Source organism: Camelus dromedarius, chromosome 11 (assembly GCF_036321535.1).
Source record: "Camelus dromedarius isolate mCamDro1 chromosome 11, mCamDro1.pat, whole genome shotgun sequence".
Lineage (NCBI taxonomy): Eukaryota > Metazoa > Chordata > Mammalia > Artiodactyla > Camelidae > Camelus > Camelus dromedarius.
Window position 1 is genome coordinate 39,179,708 of NC_087446.1, and position 18,429 is coordinate 39,198,136.

At 38.1% G+C, this 18,429-nt stretch overlaps 1 protein-coding gene across 2 annotated transcripts in view; it reads left to right on the forward strand.

Moving 5' to 3' along the window:
• Nucleotides 1-1,465: 1,465 nt before the first annotated feature.
• POLR3B (RNA polymerase III subunit B) overlaps nt 1,466-18,429 on the forward strand; it is a 105,306-nt gene continuing 88,342 nt past the window's right edge. The window contains exons 1-9 of one of the 2 annotated variants that reach the window (XM_010996457.2): nt 1,466-1,722; nt 5,072-5,104; nt 7,323-7,379; nt 7,464-7,528; nt 9,850-9,925; nt 12,703-12,803; nt 15,089-15,180; nt 16,376-16,493; nt 18,133-18,241. In XM_010996457.2, the coding sequence (XP_010994759.1) occupies nt 1,651-1,722; nt 5,072-5,104; nt 7,323-7,379; nt 7,464-7,528; nt 9,850-9,925; nt 12,703-12,803; nt 15,089-15,180; nt 16,376-16,493; nt 18,133-18,241 (723 nt within the window). In that variant the 5' untranslated portion in view covers nt 1,466-1,650. Of the gene's footprint in view, nt 1,723-1,907; nt 2,062-5,071; nt 5,105-7,322; nt 7,380-7,463; nt 7,529-9,849; nt 9,926-12,702; nt 12,804-15,088; nt 15,181-16,375; nt 16,494-18,132; nt 18,242-18,429 lie in introns of those variants that run through there. The other variant, XM_064491681.1, reaches the window with a different exon arrangement.

Sequence of the window (18,429 nt, forward strand, 5' to 3'; positions counted from 1 at the left end):
AATAGATTAAAAAAACTAAATTTCTTCTGTATAGCACAGGGAACTATATTCAATATCTTGTACTAACCTTCAATGAAAAAGAATATGAATATAAATATATGTATATATATATGCATGACTGGGACATAATGCTGTACGCCAGAAACTGACACATTGTAAAACTGACTATACTTAAATAAAAAAAAAAGTGTATCTGTGTATTTAAGTAAACTGTAAGCTCCTCAAGAGCAGGGTCTGATTCTTCTTTTTTTATTTCCTTTCTCCTCCTTCTTTCATATATCAGCACAATACTTAGGAGGTACTGGCACTGAAATTTACTTGAAGTAATTAATTCAGAAATTACACTAGCTAACCTGGTGCAAGGGTTATATATTCACAATGATAAAATGGCAAATGTATAAATTTTCATAATTTATTGTGGCAAAATACACATAAAAGTTACAATTTCAGCTATTTTCAATGGCCTTAAGTACACTCACATTGTTGTGCAACCATCACCACCATCCATCTCCAGAACTTTTACATCTTCCCAAACTGAAGTTTTGTATCTCTTAAACAGTTGTTGGTTATCTTTAGCCGTGTTTTTTCCCAATGGGACTTTTTCCTATTGATTTATGTAGGGATTAGGGATACCAATCCTTTGTCTTCTACCAACTTGTGTTTCTTAAAAACTATTCATGCTGATTTTCAAAAATCTGTTCATAAAATTTAAAAATTTTCACGGAATCACAGAACTATGGTTAGAATTATACCATCAAATCTAATATTTTCCGTTATGATTTGACTGTGCTGCCAACCTTGAAGGCGGTCGTACCTCGATGTTTCTTGTATTTTCACTTTATTCACTTAAATTTTTCTTCCAAGCTTTTGTTAACATTTAAATATTTAATCCATATAGGATTTACTTAGATTTCTTTTTTATTCTACATGGCCAGTCAGCAGTTCCAACATTTTTTGGATAGGCCATCTTTTTGCTGCTGATTTAAAAATGTCGTCTTTTCATACTAAATTTCTTTCTGTTGGTATTTACTCCTGGATCTTCCATCTAGTCCTTTCAGAATATAATACTTCTTAATTACTGTCCTGTTATGCTCTAGTCTATAGGTGATTTGATTTCTCTTCGCTTTGTGGTCATTCTAATGGTTGGATAATAGTCCATCATATGCAGGTACTTTACTTTTTTTAAACCAATTCCCCCTCTACAAGGCATTTGGTAAGCTTCCTATTTTTCCATATTCTACAACGTGTATTTTTGGGCTAAATTAAATGAATCCTATACCTCTGTGGCTCAAGTTGTGCAAACTATCCGTTTACTCTTTTCTCTGAATTATTTTTAAAATGACAGTATGCTTTGTTGGTCTCAATTATGGGATTACTGAAAATCTGTCAGCTGGGGTTTAAGATTACCCAGGCAAGACTTCCGAGCGACACCAGGGGGCGCAGTTTCCCAGCTCCGCCTCAGCCACATCCGGGTTCAACAGTAGGTTCGGACCGGGAGCAAGCGGAACCTTTCTGCTGCGCTGCGGCTTAACTTGCGCCGCGCGGACCATTTAGGCCTCCGCGCACCGCTCTCAACGGGTGCTGCAGTTTGCTTGGCGTAGCGAAGGCGCCCGTGAGGGTGCCGCTTGCTCCTTCCTTCGTCGCGAAAGCATGGACGTACTTGCGGAGGAGTTTGGGAACCTGACCCCAGAGCAGCTGGCTGCGCCCATCCCGACTGTAGAGGTGAGGGCAGGACACGCGGGGAGCGGAAGGGGCCGGGACGTGTCCCCAGGAGGCGTTGCCTCGAGAGCTTTGGCCGTGGAGCGGGGCGGGCCGGGTTTCTGCGCATGCTCAGGCCTCCGCGCGCGGGTCCTGTCCGGAGCCGGCCGCCGCGTGCACGTGGAAAGGTCGCGCCCCGGAGAGCTGTCAGCCGCCAGGCAGGCGGAGCGGCCCCGGGCGAGCTCTCGGGCTGAACCCATTCGTGTGTTGTCGGGGGAAGACTGACTTTCGTCCTCCTTGAAGGCCGTATTGCATCTTTGCGAGCTTATCGAGGATAATGAGGTCCCACAGCTGGCTGTGATGGTAAAACGAAATCACCTGAATCCCGGGCTAGTAATTTCTCCTTTTCACCAAGAACTCAAGTTTGGGCTGCCGGAGTATTTTAAACGCCCGGAAAGTTCACTCCCGATTTTGCCCAGGTGTTTTCTGGGGAGTAGCCCCATAGCTTTCATCAGTTTCTCAGGAGTTAAGGATAATTGCCCTATCGTGACTGCTTAATGAAATTCAGCTGTTGACGTAATTTTATTTTTCTGGAAAGGTACATATAATTTCTCTGGGCCTCAAAATCTTAGTTGGCATGGAATAGGGAAATTGAGAAACAGGTAGAGATTTCAGGTCGAGGGAATGGGACACTTCAAATCTGGTAGGCAAAACCATTTGATGTTTCCGAGTAATTAAAATAAATCCCAGTAGTACTGAAGAAAAATAGAGGAGGAGAGATGAAAGGTGATGTATAGATAAGGGTCCTGATTATGAAAGGTTTTGTTAGACATCTGGAGGAGAAGTGAGATGCTATTGATAGGTTTAAGAGGAGAACCACAGGATTGTTGAATCTATTGGATCGTAAGAACCTCTGTATAATCACTCGACAAATTGAGGAATTACAGTCAATCTGTGAGTGCCTGCAATGCCCTGCTGATCATCATCAGGCAATACTGGGCAATTCTGGATTTTTAACTCTTGAAGAGTTGTTATTTAAGAGCCAGCATTTACCATGTGCCAGACTCTGTTTAAACCTAATGAGAATTATGTTATTTAATCCTGTGAAGTAAGTACTGTTTTCACCCTAATTCGCCAATGAAGATCTTTTAGGCCCAGAGAGTTTTGAGTAACTAACTCAGTGTCAGAGGTGGTTAAGTGGCTGATCTGGACTTTAGACTGTGGCAGCCTGACTCCAAAGTCCTCATCCTTAACTACTTTTCCAGAGAACTGAAGGAATAAACCTAAACGGTTTCTATTTCTTGTCTAAATTTGCACAGCTGTGAAGGGATCAAAACCACATTTCCAGTCTTCTTATTCAGGAATAACAGTTCCTCTGCATCCAATCCACCATCCCATCTTAAGGGTTCCAACTATGAAGTGTACTCAGTTCTGAAACTTCATTCTTGCTGTGCTCCAAATACCAGCCACTGTCATCTTTTACTTCCTGGGCTCCTGACTTGTCCCAGTTCAGTCTATTCTCTGCTCTGTAGCCAGAGCCGTCAGTTCAAACATGCAAATATGATCTTGTTGCTCCCTTGGTTAAAGTTCTTCAGTCTGCCTGTTGCTCTTAAGGCAAGATCTAAAGGCTTCATCATGTTTATAAGGCTTTCCTCAGTCTGGCCACTGCCTGCTTCTCTAACCTGTTTCACCTTCTTCACCCCCTGACTCCTCAAGATCTTTCTGCTCTTCTCATATAGTCCCTTCTGATCTTTCTCTCATTCTGCTTTGTAGATTTCAAACAGCAAACTACACAAATACTAAGTGTTCAGTTACATTAGTTTTGACAGTTATGTATACCCCAATAACTACCACCCTGTGCAAGATATAGAACATTTCCATCATCGCAAAATTTCCCTTTTCAGTCTGTTCCCTCCACCCACCCCAAGCCTTTTAATTTCTGTCATCATGGACTAGTTTTGCCTGACTTTTTTTTTTTTTAAGAGCAGTTTTAGGTTCATAGTAAAATTGAGAGGAAGGTATAGAGATTTTCTACATACCCCCTGTCCCCACCTCCCTTTTTCCTTGAAAATTTTTTTTTACTTTCTCCAGGTTGTCTGCCTCCCTCTGTGGCCACTCTTCAGTCTCCTTTGCTAGGTCTGCTCCTCATCTCTAAATGTTGAAGTGTTTCTGATCTCACTTCATGGACATCTTCTCCATCTATACTCCTTAGGTGATCTCATCTATTACATGGCTTTAATTACCATCCATTTGTGACCTCTCCCTAATTTAGACCTCCAGACCGGTCTCTTCCCAAGTTCCAGACTCATATTTGTTGTCTGTTTGACATCTTCACCTGAATGTCTAATGGATATCTCCAATTTAACATGCCCCTAGCCAAACTCCTGATAGCACCCCCTACACTTAAACTTGCTGCTCTGATAGCATCCTTGCCTCCTCATCTCCATAAATGTCAATCTTAACTGCTCTTTTTCTCAGTCTTCATTTAATCTACTATCAAGTCCTGTTGGCTCTAACTTCACATTGTATTTTCTAGCCAACAGTTCCTCACTACCTGTATTGCTGTCAGCCCAGAATATTGCAGTGAAATCCTAAATGATCTCCTGCTTCTAACCTTGTCTGCTCCCACCCAGCAGCTAGAGTGATCCAGTTAAAATAAGTCACATCATCTTGTCGTTCTTTTGCTCAAGACCTTCCAATGCTTCTCCTGTTACTCAAAGTCAAAAATTTTAGTTCCTGCAAGATATTACACAGAAACTGTGTGCTTTCTTTATATACAGTTCTAATCATTTGTCAGATTTCTCATTAGCAGATTAGATGCTATTCATGAAAAGAGCCTTATCACGGTGGGCTATTTACAACCTCAGGACTGTGTGAAAAGCAGGCCTAAGAACTCAAGAAGTGTGACAGTTTGCAGCTATTTAAAGTAGGAGGTGAACACTGTGTGGTATCTTTCTGCAACCCTGAGCTCTGAAGGAGGGTGAAAGAACTCCGTTTGGGTTGAGAGACTCTCTGAAACTTACTTTTCCTTTCTCAAACTGGCAAACCTTGCTTTCTCGGAAAGTGTCATGAGAATAAAATAAAGATGAAAAGTGCTTGAACTGTTGATTCATTAAGAAGAGATTAAATTATATTCTATTTGAGAAATCTGTGGTTTATGTATGTATCTGTGTATACATATGTTTGCGTGGCCACACATAGGTAATTTCCATAAAAGTGGTTGCAGTGTAAAAATTGTCCTTTTTGTTTTCATTTACTTTCTTTTGCTTACTGTGATAAGGTGAGTCATTTTTGGTACATTAAAATAACTTCTTATGAAAATATTGTGATTGCTAGCACAGAGTTCTGATACTCTTACTGTTTTGATTCACAGGAAAAATGGCGGCTGCTTCCAGCATTTTTAAAGGTAATTAACATTTAATAATAATTATTTTTCCAATGAACAGTCAAGAAATAAGCCTTTTTTAAATTAAATTTTTATCACCGACGTTTTTTTGGCTTTGTACAACTGTGTACTTTTCTAGCTTTTAGAAATACAAGAAATTAGAAGGCATTATCCCTGCCTGTAAAGTACTGGTTAGGGGATTGGTATCTAATTTTAGAAGGAGGAAGTAGTACACATGGGCAGGGCACATGGATAATTCAAACCAAAGTGCTGCTGGCAGAAAAGTGATGTCACAGGTGGTCAGAGAGGGCCTCCCCAACAAGGTGAGACATAAGCTACAGTGTAAGAGGAAAGGATTTAATTAAGCTGAAAAGTAGGATGCAGGGAGCATGACTTAATAAAGGGGAGCCTCCATGGGGTCTGTAGGGAACAGTGGCCAGTCTGCTTGGCTGGAGTGGGTGAGTGGAGAGTCAGAGGAACTGCAGTTTACATTCCTATTATTATTGAACTTCAGTTTTAAAGAGATTTTGCTGAGAAGTGGCAGCTTCCACAGTGAGAGACCACTTGACACCTAGGAGGATGGCTGTAATCAAAAGAAAGACAATTACAAGTGTTGATGAAGATGTGGAGAAATCAGAGCCCTTATGCTCTACTGATAGGAATGTAAAATGCTGCAGCTGCTTTGGAAAACACCTTGGTTGTTCCTCAGATGGTTAAACATAGTTACTGTATGGTCCTGCAGTTCTACTGCTAGGAATCTACTCAAGAGAAATGAAAACATATGTCCATGCAGAAATTTGTATGCAAATGTTCATAGCAGCCTTATTCATAATAGCCAAAACGTGAACATCAGCTGATGGATAAATAAAATATGGTATATCCGTACAATGGGATATTATTTGGCAATAAAAAGAGACCAGGTCCTAATATACACTACAACAAGGATGGACCTTGAAAGCATTGTGCTAAGTGAAAAAACAGAGACTTGAAAAATGAGTCGAGTTTTGTGTACCTTAGTTCTGTGTTATACTGCCTTGGGGAGAGTGCTGGAAGATGAGGCTGGGAAGCTGTCAGGGCCAGGTTTCTGGTCAGATTTTTTGGTTAAGGAATTTGATGTGAAGGATATTGGCTTTTCTTCTAACAGCAATAGGAATAATAGGAAACGATTGAAGAATTTTTTAAGTAACCAGAAGTGAAATAAAATAGTAGTAAGGTCAAGGGAAGTTTTTTGTTTTTTAAACTAAAACTTGTTTTTAAAAAGGATATATGTTCGTAAGAGAGACGTGATAAGTAAAAGGACTGTGCGAGAACAGGGATTTTCTCCAGAGGAGACAGTTAAGCCCAAGGGCTGGAAACTGTGGGAAGTCAGACTGCATATTATGATACGGGTGAATTTTTTCCCCAATCAGGACTATTTCAAAGTGGGATGGCTGCTTTGTAAGCCAGTGAGATCCCTAATAAGGAGGTATAATTAAAGCAAAGGCCCTGGGATTATCTGTATGTTGGGAGTGTTCTAGATATGTTGAACTAATTGTGTTTGAAGATTACTGTAAAGAAATTATGTTACAGTCCTTTTAAATCCTAAGATTTCAGAGTATGTGTGTTTATTGTTTCATTGTTTTTATAGCAGCACACAGCCGTGTCTTTGTGCAGTCGTATGACTTCTGACATGGAAGGAAGTCACTGCCTGCTGATCTGATCTTAGGTTCCTGAGTTTACCCTACTTTTAATTTTAAATGCAATTATTTTCAGTTTTCTTAATAGAGATCCTTATTTTGCCCCCTCATTCTCCTAAAGGTGATATGAATGACCAGATACGTGAAAATCATAAAATTGCTCACATACGAGTAAGCCAAAAAAGAAAACAAGCATTGTTTGAGGATGAAGAGATGATGCTCAATTGCTGTATTTCTTTCTTGGACTTTTTGGTAATTTCAGTGCGTGTGGAGAAAACAATACTTACTTGTTAGCTCATGAGGGAGTCATTAGGAATATGCAGATACTCTCGTGCTGAATTCCAAAGTTCAGGTTGTTTTTCAGGAAGGAAAATCCGAGGATATTCTGGTAAAATGGAGGCTGAATGGAATGAGAACACATAAATGTAAAGCTTTGCTAAATAAAATTCATGGATTTTTTTTTCTTAGTTTGGTTTTGAGGAAAATTTGATGATCACCGCAGGTTAAAGTCCAACGTGTAGTCTGCGATTTTGCTGCTAACCTACTTTTTACTTTCTATTTAGGTGAAAGGCCTTGTGAAACAGCATATAGATTCATTTAACTATTTCATTAATGTAGAGGTAAGCATCAGCTCTTGGGAAAGGGTATAGTTAAGAATTAGCTGGAAGCCAGAATCTTTCCTCATATTACTCTTTCCACTGCAGATAAAGAAAATAATGAAAGCCAATGAAAAGGTTACGAGTGATGCTGACCCTATGTGGTACTTAAAGTAAGGAATCAGCTACTCTTAATTTGCTATTTTGATTATGTCTAACATTTTTAAAATGAATGTAGTTGCTATCAAGACTCTTTGAAAATAATTCTCCTTTTATCTGTTTAATAAGATAATTATCAAATGGTCAATTTTTAATTGGTAAGCTAATTATGACAGGTGAGAAGTTATAATAAGTGAGGAGTTACTGAAACTATTAGATTTAAATTTTTTAAAAACACTTCTTAGACTTAGAAAAATTACAAAACCAGGACAAAAAGTTCCCATATTATCCTTCACTCAGTTTATGCTGATATTAACAACTTATGTAACCATAGCACAGTTAGCAAAACCAAGAAGTTAGCATAGATACAACACTGTCAACTAATCTACAAATCTTAAAGTTTCCCCACTAATGTCCTTTTTCTGGTCCCACATTCAATCCAGTACCCTATGTTATGTTTGGTTGTCTTTCGTCTTCTTAGTTCTCTTCAGCCTGTGACAGTTCCTCAAGCTCTCTTGGTCTTTCATAACCTTGATGTTTTGAAGACTTCTGGTCAGTTGTTTGGTAGAAGGTCCTTCGATTTGGGTTTGTGTGGTGTTTGCTTAAGACTGCTTTGGGTTGTGTCTTTTTGGCAAGTATACCACAGAAATGATGTTTTGTGCCGTTCTCACTGCACCATATCGGGGGGACAGATGTCGACATATTTTCTACTGGTGATTTTAACTTTGTTCACTTGATTAAGGTGGTATCTTCCACGTTTCTCCACTGCAAGTTACTGTTTTTCCTTTAGTAATTAATAACCATCTTATAGGGTGGTCCTTTGAGACTGTGCAGGTGTCTTATTTCTCATCATATTTTACCCACTAATTTTAGCATGCATTGATGGTTCTTACCTATAACAGTAATTGCAGTGGTATTTACCTAATGGTGAACCTCTCTTTCTATCATTCCTTCTGCATTAATATTAGAATTTTCCTGTAAGGAAGGGATTTTTCTTCTCCTTATTTATCTTTGTGTCTGTAGTTTTATTTGTATCAATATAAACTCATGGATATATATTTTATTCTATGGATCAGAATCCAGTACTATCATCATTTTATTTCTCAAATTGTCCCACATTTGGCCAAAGAGAGATTCTTCAGGTTGACTCCTGCATCCTTTCAACATGCCCCTGTTAATTTTTGACCACTTCTTTGCTTTCTGGTACCATGAGGTGTAGTTCATCTGGTGTTTTCCCTGTGCAGTCTGGAATCAGTCATTTCTCCAAGGAGCCTTGGTCTTTTACTGGAGAGTAGTGTTTAGAAAGTGAGACAAGGGTACTGAAGTCTCAGTAGACAGAGCTAGGAAATATTTGTATGACTAACACAAGCATATACACATACCTATATTTTGTTATCCTGTTCATTTTTATATGTGTTGAAAACGAGGCACACTGATACCTCCAATTCTAATCTAATAGGACTCATTCTGACCTTCAGTCTTCCTTTATTTGTAACTTTTATTCCTGACTGTGAGAAACTTGGCTCTTATTATTCACACTGTGTTTACTCATTCAACCCTACGATATACATAAAGCAGTTTCAGAATTGTTAATTCATCACTGTGTGAGACTAGAACTTACTAGTTTAAGTATAATATTTGTATGCTGCTTTTTTGTCTTTACTGTACTCACTGTTTTCCAAAATTACTTAGCTTAGTTACTTTCTTTCCTACCTTTTCAGTGCTGGTATATTATTTATTTGTAGTGCAGTAAGGTTGTGTTCCATTTTGGGTTCCCCTGCATCCTGGTTAATTATGTGTTTACTTTTTTTGGGTATGTGAAGTATTAACTATGGTTGTAAGAGACCTATAGAAAATAGTTATGCAGAGAATTGTCTCTCCCTTCCCAATTCTTTCCACCCCTTTTCCCAGGGCTCCCCGTAGGTAACTAATCTCAGTAGATTCTGCTTTCTCCTTCATATTTCTTTTGCACAAACGAGCACATATATTTTCCCTCTTACATCCTTTCTTACAAGAATGATAGCATACTATAGATACTCTGTTGCATTTGCTTTTTTCATTAAGTATCATTTTTAGGGAGCTATAGTTTCAGTATTTTTGTAAAGAGATTTACAGTATTTTTTTAAAAAGATAACTTGGTAGCATTTCTCTCCTTTGTAACCTGAATGTTCTATGACTTCAAGAAGATCTCCAGTTATAATGTTTTCATGTTTTGTCATCCTCTGCAAGATAAGCATTTGTCAAAGCATAATCTTGTCTTTGGGAGGAAGCTGGCCTGATGGTTTATATGTTCTTTGAAGAAGTATAATTGGTAATGGAATAACTTGTCTTTCAGGTATCTTAATATCTATGTCGGGCTTCCTGACGTTGAAGAAAGCTTCAATGTAACTAGACCAGTGTCCCCTCATGAGGTAATTATCAACCATAATTTAATTGGATTTGTTTGCTTTAACTGGAAGAGTCAGTGCCCTTAATGTATATTCTTAAAAAACGATGTAAAAGCTGGGGAAAAAAAAACCTCTTATGAGACAAAGGTAACCACAATAAAGAAGCACCTGTATAATACTATAGTACTGTACTATATTAGGAAACAATTTTGTGCTAGTTAGTTTGTCATTTAATCCTAATTAACTTGCACTGTTAGGTAACTGTCCTATTTCTGTCCTGTTTCTGAGTTTTCTCATGATCTCCCCGCCCCCATCCTTGCCGGCCACTTGTGCTTGGTGTAGTGTGCTCTTCATTGCGGAGGTTTGTTTCTTGCTTAGCATGTTTTTTGAGGGTCAGCGAGCCTTGTGTTAGTAGAGGGGATCAAGGATGAGGAGCTCACAGTCTAACAGAAGAGGCAGATGAGAAGAAAATTTAAATACCAGGGTTTTAACAGCTACAGACAAAAGGTTTTAGAACAACCCTATTTATTGGCTTTTAACAGATTCTGGATTTCTCTTCAAATTCTTTTACTTAGTGTCCATAATTGGGAATTGATTCAGGAAAGAAAATGATTTTTGTAGATTTTTCTGGTTTGTGTTATTGTAAAGCTCAGATAACAATCAGGGAACGCAGCACAGGAATCTTTATTAAAGAACAGGTAAGGTGTTAGAGTGTTATGATTGTTGTGTAAGCAAGGTTAAACAGGAAGTATGTTCAGGAAACCAGACACTTTATATAGGCAAATTTTGATATTACTGAATCACCGAGTATTGACTGAACATTTGTGCTACAGCATTGAGAGATGCAAAAGAAATTACATAATATCTTTCCTCAAGTTCATGCTTTTATGGAGAAATTAAAATAGCAAAACACGTAACAGAGGCACCAGGGGTTGCAGACTTGAGTGCCTAGAAGGATCAGGTAGCTAAGGCAGGGCTGTGATGCTGTATTGAAAAGGGAGTGGGGAAGACTGGAATATTGGAAAATGTGTGTCCCAGTTTGGCTTGCCTAGCCTCTCCATTCCATTTGGCTAAAACTTCCCAATTTCCCAAGAGCTAGGCACCAATTAGCAATGTCCAGGTCATTTTCTAAACTATATATTACTGGTTTCAGAGAAGGGAGAAGACAGAGTTCAAAGTATTTCAAGAAAGCTGAGGCCACAATTGTCATTATAATTATTCTTTCTAATGTTGAAGAAAACAAATGGGTATTATCGCAGTTAGAGAAAGAGGATGCACATATTTCTTGGAGGGATTTTCACTCTTGGGGAAATGGGGAGAGTGGGAGAGTGGGTGGGGGGCAGTTATGGGGCTCACAGCCGGACTTGGGGCTGCAGGATTGCAGGCTCCACCAGCACAGCCGTACTCCTGTTGATAAGAGAGAGTCCCAGGGTGCATAGGGAGCCCGTGCAGTAGTTTGGGGCCGCAGAGTGGGTCCTCATCGTTACCACATCTGTTAAAATTCGTTTCCATTTGAAGGATAAGTTTGTTAAGACCCACAAATGGTTGCCTACCTTGGGTGTTACATTAGTTTCATTAATAAAAACAGATAATATTTATATAGTATATTGTACCAGGTACCATTCTAAAAATATAATTTGTACTCTTGGGAATTAAAATCATTCACATCTCTATTTTACATATGAGGAGACTGAGATGCCAAAAGGTTATTTAAAACTTAATTGGTAGAGCCAAGATTTGAATGCAGGCATAAGAGTCCATACTCTGCTCTACACTGGAATTTGACACAACATTGTAAAATGATTATAAATCAATAAAAAAAATTTTTTAAACTAAAAAAAAAAAAAAAAAAAAAAAAAGAGTCCATACTCTGACCACCATGCCACCCTGCCACCCTGCCTGTCCTGAAGGAGGAGGCTTAATCTAATTAAATATAAGGTAAATAATTTTTACTGGTCAGTAATAGAAATATCTGATATTTTAAAGTTCTAGGCTCTGTTAGAAAGGCTAGAAAAAGTTGAAATCTGTCTTGGTTCAGTAGAAGCCAGAGATGTATAGTTGATGTTTAGAGAAATTCTCTTTTTGAGACTACAAGCCACCTGATGACCACCAACATAACAGGAAAGTCATCAGAAGGTTTTGATGAGGTTTCCTGTGTCTGATCATGGCTCAGGCTAGGACATCATTTAGTGAGTCATCATTATGTAAAAGTAAAGCACACACCAGCAATTTCTAAAGTTCCACAAATGATTCAGAAATTGTTAGGATGGTGTGCCAAGTGATTTGTGCTCAGGTGTATCACTTGGAAAAGAGTTTTGTGATATAGTTTAGTTCATTTGGAGAATAAAAGAAAGTATAGTCTAATTTTTTTAGTTTATGTGTGTACATACTTTAATTCTTGTTATACTTGTTGTTAACTGTTTTGAATAAGCCAGCCGCACTGATAACTTTCCAAGGACCTATTTTGCAAGAAATGATGTAATGGCTTGAAAGATATGAGCAGACTGGTGGTGGCATCGGATCAGTGAGAAGAAAATCAGTACCATATTTATTGTCCCATTACTGGGCTGGCAGGAGCAGGGATGCTGTGGTATGTGTTGTCTAGATCTGTGGCTGCCATCGTCCCTCTAGTGGTGAGGGTAAGCTCATAACTGCCAGTGCCCTGCAGGCAGCACAGGGGACAGCTCAGTGTCCCACGGAGAGATCCAAATCCGTGCTTCTACTCAGGACAGCTCTTTGAGGCTGTCAGGATCCTTTCTTTTCCAGAGGGGCGGGGCCATGACTGACTGATTCTCTTTCAGTGCCGTCTGCGGGACATGACGTACTCTGCCCCCATCACGGTGGACATTGAATATACCCGAGGCAGCCAGAGGATCATCCGCAACGCCTTACCCATTGGCAGGTGAGAAGTGACTCGGTACTGGAGCCCCACTGTCTGCGTTCCAGCCCTGTGCAGTGACCGCGAGCAAGTGCTGCAGTCTTCCTTGTCCCCATTCCTCATCTGAAAAGCATGGGAAGGGGGGCCTCCTTCATGGGGTTACTTTATGGGTTACAGCACGTGTAAAGCATGTAGAGCAGTGGCTGTCACATTGTGATTATGTTTAAACTGTGAAACCTTTTTATAAAGTTAAGGAAATTGCTTCCATTTCCTCCTGTACCTCCAGGCTTTTAGGGAAACATAGGTAAGATAGCATTTCTTTGCACTCTCCTGGGCTGGTCTTCCTGGTGGATTCATGCATATTTTGAGTTTTCCTGGAAGAATGACTCTTTATAGCAGTGTTTAAGGGAGAAGTTATTTATTTGCCTGGAAGAAATTTGGAAATGGTAGGTAGCATCACCTAGCATTTTTGCTGTCTACTTTTCCTAATTAGGGAAGTAGATTGACTCTCCTGTAGAAATGGACAAAACCCATAATACTGTAAGTTTATTAATGGTGTTGGACTTTAAACTTAGTGCAAACAGTTGCCCCTCATGTGTTTTTCCCCCTTCAAAAGTTCTAAAAGCTTAATAAACATCCATTTGTCCATCAAATATGCACCAACTACCTGTCATTGTCATGCACTGTGCTGGGTCCTCAGGTAGGCAGAAGACACTTAAGATATACCTGTTGGGCTACATTCGTTCCCAGCTGCCAGGGAAGACAGACTTAAGTAACCATGGCACATTTGGTAAGTACTGTGACCGAAAAGTGCAGAGTACTGTGGAAACACACGGCCAACAAATCCTTCCCCTACCTTCTCCTAAAGCAAGGAGCTGTTGGTATTGTTTCTCTCCTCATTCTTCAGTTAGAAAAATAAACAGGGATCTTAAAATATTACTCTTTGTTTTAGCAGGACTGTTTAGCAGTGTTAAGATAAGAGCTTCTCTCTTTTTTATAAATGGACCATACTTAATATCCAGTTAAATCCTGGAGCACTGCTAAATGATTATCCAGATTGAATATTGTGAAAGAAAGACAGGAGAGATTGGAGAAAAACATAAATAGTGACATTTAGGGTTTGGATCCTGGGTTAAAGAGGGGCAGGGAAGAATGGACATGTGACTAGTATTTGCTGACTACCTACTGTGTGCCAGGTACTGTGTAGGTGATTTCATTTGTTGGCCCTGCATTCATAAAAATGGTGTCTGTTAGAGTACTTATACTATCACTGTCTTAATTATCACCATGCACTATCTTAATTATAAACATTATCTCATTTAATTGTTTTCTTGAGCTAAGAAGATTTGTCCAAATAATATTCATGCTTGGTAACTAATCAAATAGTACATAAGAACATTTGAAACAAAGCAGTAACATCTTCACCCCATTCCCATTCCCAGCCTCATAACCGGTTCTGTTACTTCTTCTTGTGATTTTTATATCCATAACTTTACATGCTATGCTTATACCTTTATTTCTTGATACATCAATTTTAGATGCCATTTATTGACTTCTAATATAGAAGATGTGGAGTGACTTACCTGTATCACCTACTTCTCTCTTCCTCTTCCTAATTTTACTTCTTATTTTTAATTCTCTTTGGTTACTCTGATAATTTTAATATTCTTGTATCTTAGTGTTTTGATTTCCCTTTATGTAAATACAATGACGTTATTTCTATCCCTACCTTCCCGTTACGATTTCTTTTTTAGCCTATGAGTTACTTAGAAGACTGTCTTTAAATTTCCAAATTGGTGACCTGTCTTTTTCCAAAACTTGACATAAAGCACCAATCGACTGTTATTCAGCCTATTCCTAGATTTTTAAGTTAATGCTTTCATTTTTCACTTCTAGGAGTTTTGCTTCGTTCTCTTTCAAAATTGCCTGGCTGGTTTTGATCACCATAGTCTCTTGTTCCTCCCTCTTGGACTCCCTGTGCTATTTCTAGCTAACTAGTGGTAGTCACTCTTTTGACTGTGAATGAAGAGTTGGTGCGATTTCTGACTTTCATTAAGGCTTTTCTGCAAAGTTTAAGGAGAGCAAACATTCGGGTTTTTGTTGTCTATACCAAAGAGCTGTATGCCTGAGGAAAAGCTTCAGTTCACTTGGCTCTTTCACGTAGTACCATCCCGCTGCCTTTTCTAGCATAGCAGGCAAGGCATGCCGACCCCACAGTGATGTGTGCACAGCACAGCTCATGTTCTTTTCAACTGTTTTTGCCAGTGACAGTTTGTATGTGACATTTTCTTTTGTTTTATTTTAAACAGAATGCCCATAATGCTACGTAGCTCAAACTGTGTTCTTACAGGGAAAACACCAGCAGAATTTGCCAAACTGAATGAATGTCCTTTAGATCCAGGTATGTGTGATTTTTTTAGATTTGTCTCCCTTCCTTGTTCTTTTTTTCTTTTGCTTTTCATTTGCTTTTGCTGTTGTTTTACCATTTTCCCTCAGGAAAAACATCAGCCTTTCTGCTTTATAATGAACTTGGATAAAACTGTTCTCAGAATATATGGAAGTTTGGTTCCAACTTTATTAGTCTGTATTTTTAAAAGATATACTGTTTCCTCTTTTATTTCAGGTTTAAAACTTCAATACTCCAAGTTCTGATTTATTGCTTTGATTTACCAGGCTTTTATCTCTTTGCTCAGTGGTTTCTTTTGATATGCTCAAAAGTTCAAGAATAATCTAACAAAGTTACTAACCTAGCTTGTCTGAAAATACTCAAGTAGCTCACTTCAAGCTGTTTTAAGTGCTGTCTAGGGGCAAGAAATAAAAGTCTTCTATTTTAATTTTTTTAAGTTATATATATATTTTAGTTAATACTAGGCAGTTTCTTTTGTAAAGTTTCAAGCTGAGCACTTAACAGAAAGTTTTTTTAATTCCTTAATTCATGTTTCACATTGATTTAATTTATAGTTGCTCCAATCTGATTCCTTTAAAGTTGCATTGATGTGGAATCCCAGAAGGTTTTGGAAACAGTTTAACAAAGAACATGACTTTGCTAGACTATAGCAGGATGTTGCATAAGTCAAATCTTTTGCCTTCTTTTTGCTTATATTCTGAAGGTAAAATGAAGTCTCACTTTATCCTATTCTGAGTTGTGTGCAAAAAAATGAGAATGTTTTATGAATTTTATCAAATATAAAATATTAATTTGGAAACCTAGTATTAATCTGCCACTGTCAATGATTTGTTGGAAAACTTAAAGCAGATTTTAGTTTATACTGAAGACTGTCAGTTGTTTCTGTGCTTATAAAATCTGAAGACTAATTTATTTAACTTTTTTTTCATGCATCTCTCATATACATCAGGTGCTGGTGATCCATAACCAATAAGATACATTCCTTGTCCTAAAGAAGTTTATTATTTTGTAGCTCATATGTATAAAATCATGTACTGAGACTGTTATCAACTCATTAAACAATATTGGCAAACCCCTTCGAATTAAGTGATGGCCAGCACCATGCAGTGCTATCAGAAGATCACTGCCATTACTAAGCCACTCTGTTTGAAGAATGGGTGGTGAAGCTTTTCTTGTTTCCCTTGGGCAGGTGGCTACTTCATTGTTAAAGGTGTAGAAAAAGTTATTCTTATCCAAGAGCAGCTGTCCAAGAACAGGATCATCGTGGAGGCTGACAGAAAAGGGGCTGTGGGTGCTTCAGTTACCAGGTATGGATAGCCGAGGTGGTGTTCTTAAGAAATACTGATAATTCCATTAACGTCAGGTGGCTGTTGTTCAGTTCGGAAGTAGCCAGTTATTTCTCTCTGACAACAGGCAGTGTAATATTTAAACACTGCATTCAGTTGATTTTGTAGGTCTGTAATTTAAAATTTTCAGTAATGAGAGTGTGACGTTTGAAAGGCCACTAGTTATTTTATCCAAGTTGAATTTTATATTAATTTATAGCATTAACAGAACTTTCAATAAAGAAATTAAAAAACACTCTTTAGTTTTTTCATGTTCTTTTTCAATCTTTGACCATTTTGCATATGTATTCCTACATCAGTATAATCAGAAACTATTTTGTACTTAATATTAATGAGTTATATATCCTGGACATCGTATTAGTTTTCTAGAACAGCTTTTCACAGTGTACTCATTTTTCTACAACAGCATCCCGTACTATATCACTCCTGTAACTTCTTTTCTCTGGCTTATCGTCATGTAATTTGAAACTTGGATGTTAATGAAATAAAATTTTAAAATGTGGCATATAGTATCAGTATGCAGTAGAGTTTCTCTTCTGACAACCTGTAACAAACTACTTAGCTCAGAGTTGCTGCCTTTTTCTTTCTGGTGGAGAGGTAGCCACTTATTGAGTGGCCATTTATTGAGCAGTTACTAGAAGTCCGGCAGTGAATTAGGTCCTTTACATATATTTAATTGTCACCGCAGCCCTCCAAGATAAGGGTTATTATTTCTAGCTGAGGAGCAGGCCTGGCACAGAGTGACATTGATCATCAGAGGAAGCAAGCATTTGAATCCAAGTCTAATAATTCTGCAACCCACAATTCCTACTGTACGCAGCTTTTGGAGCCAGAATAATCAGGATTTGAATCCCAGAGTTGTTTATGAGGCATTTGGGGGCACAGTTACTTAGCTTCTCTAAGCCTTGGTTTCCTCATACCAAGAGGACAACACTTGGAAATAAGTGTTAGTACGTAGGAGATGAGAGCTGATGTAAGTAGCCTGAGTAACAGTGCCCAGTATGTAGCAGGTGGTCGGTATGTGTTGTTACTGTGGTTGATTAAAGCTTGGAAATGTTTTTAAATCCATTAGGAGTTTTACAGCTAACAGAAATATTAATAGGAGGAGATTCCTTAATTTCTTTTGACTTCATTGTATACCAAGACTGTAGGTATATTTTGTTGGATTATTAGTTTTAAAACTCATAGTATATCCATTCATTTCTTCATAGTTTTCTTATTATGCTATAGGCCCATTTTGAAATTTTTCTTTTCAAGTGTATAAGATTGATCACAAGTTTACCCGACACTGGATCAAAGTAATTCAGGTGAAATCAAAATGAAGTAGGTAAGCATGAATTGGTGATTGGCACTCATTCACTCACAGAACTTCCTCCACAAGCTCAAAGCCGAAGAAATATTTATAGTGTTTAAAATGTTCATGGAAGTGACAGAGGAGGCAGGAGAAGAGTTGCATATCTTTAAAAGGCATCTTCTAAGAAGGACCTTACTGATCGTTGCTGATCAGTTGAACTTTTTTGATTGCTGGTCATTGCTATTGCATGTTACTAGCTTGGAACTAATTGAGGATATAGTTTAACCAACTTGTGTTTCCTTGTAGCTCTACCCATGAGAAAAAAAGCAGAACCAATATGGCTGTGAAACAAGGACGATTTTATTTGAGGCATAATACTTTGTCAGAAGATATACCCATTGTCATTATATTTAAGGTAAAGCTGCAGATATCTACTGAAAATTATAAAGAATTATTTTAATGGTTTATTTTCATATATAATTAGAAATTTGGAGCATAAGGAGTTCTAGAATAGAAAGATTTGTGGCATAGAGAAGTTGTCAGGCATGTGATATATTTTAAATTGAAAGCTAATAAGACTGGGTTTCAGGAATTTTTTGAAAT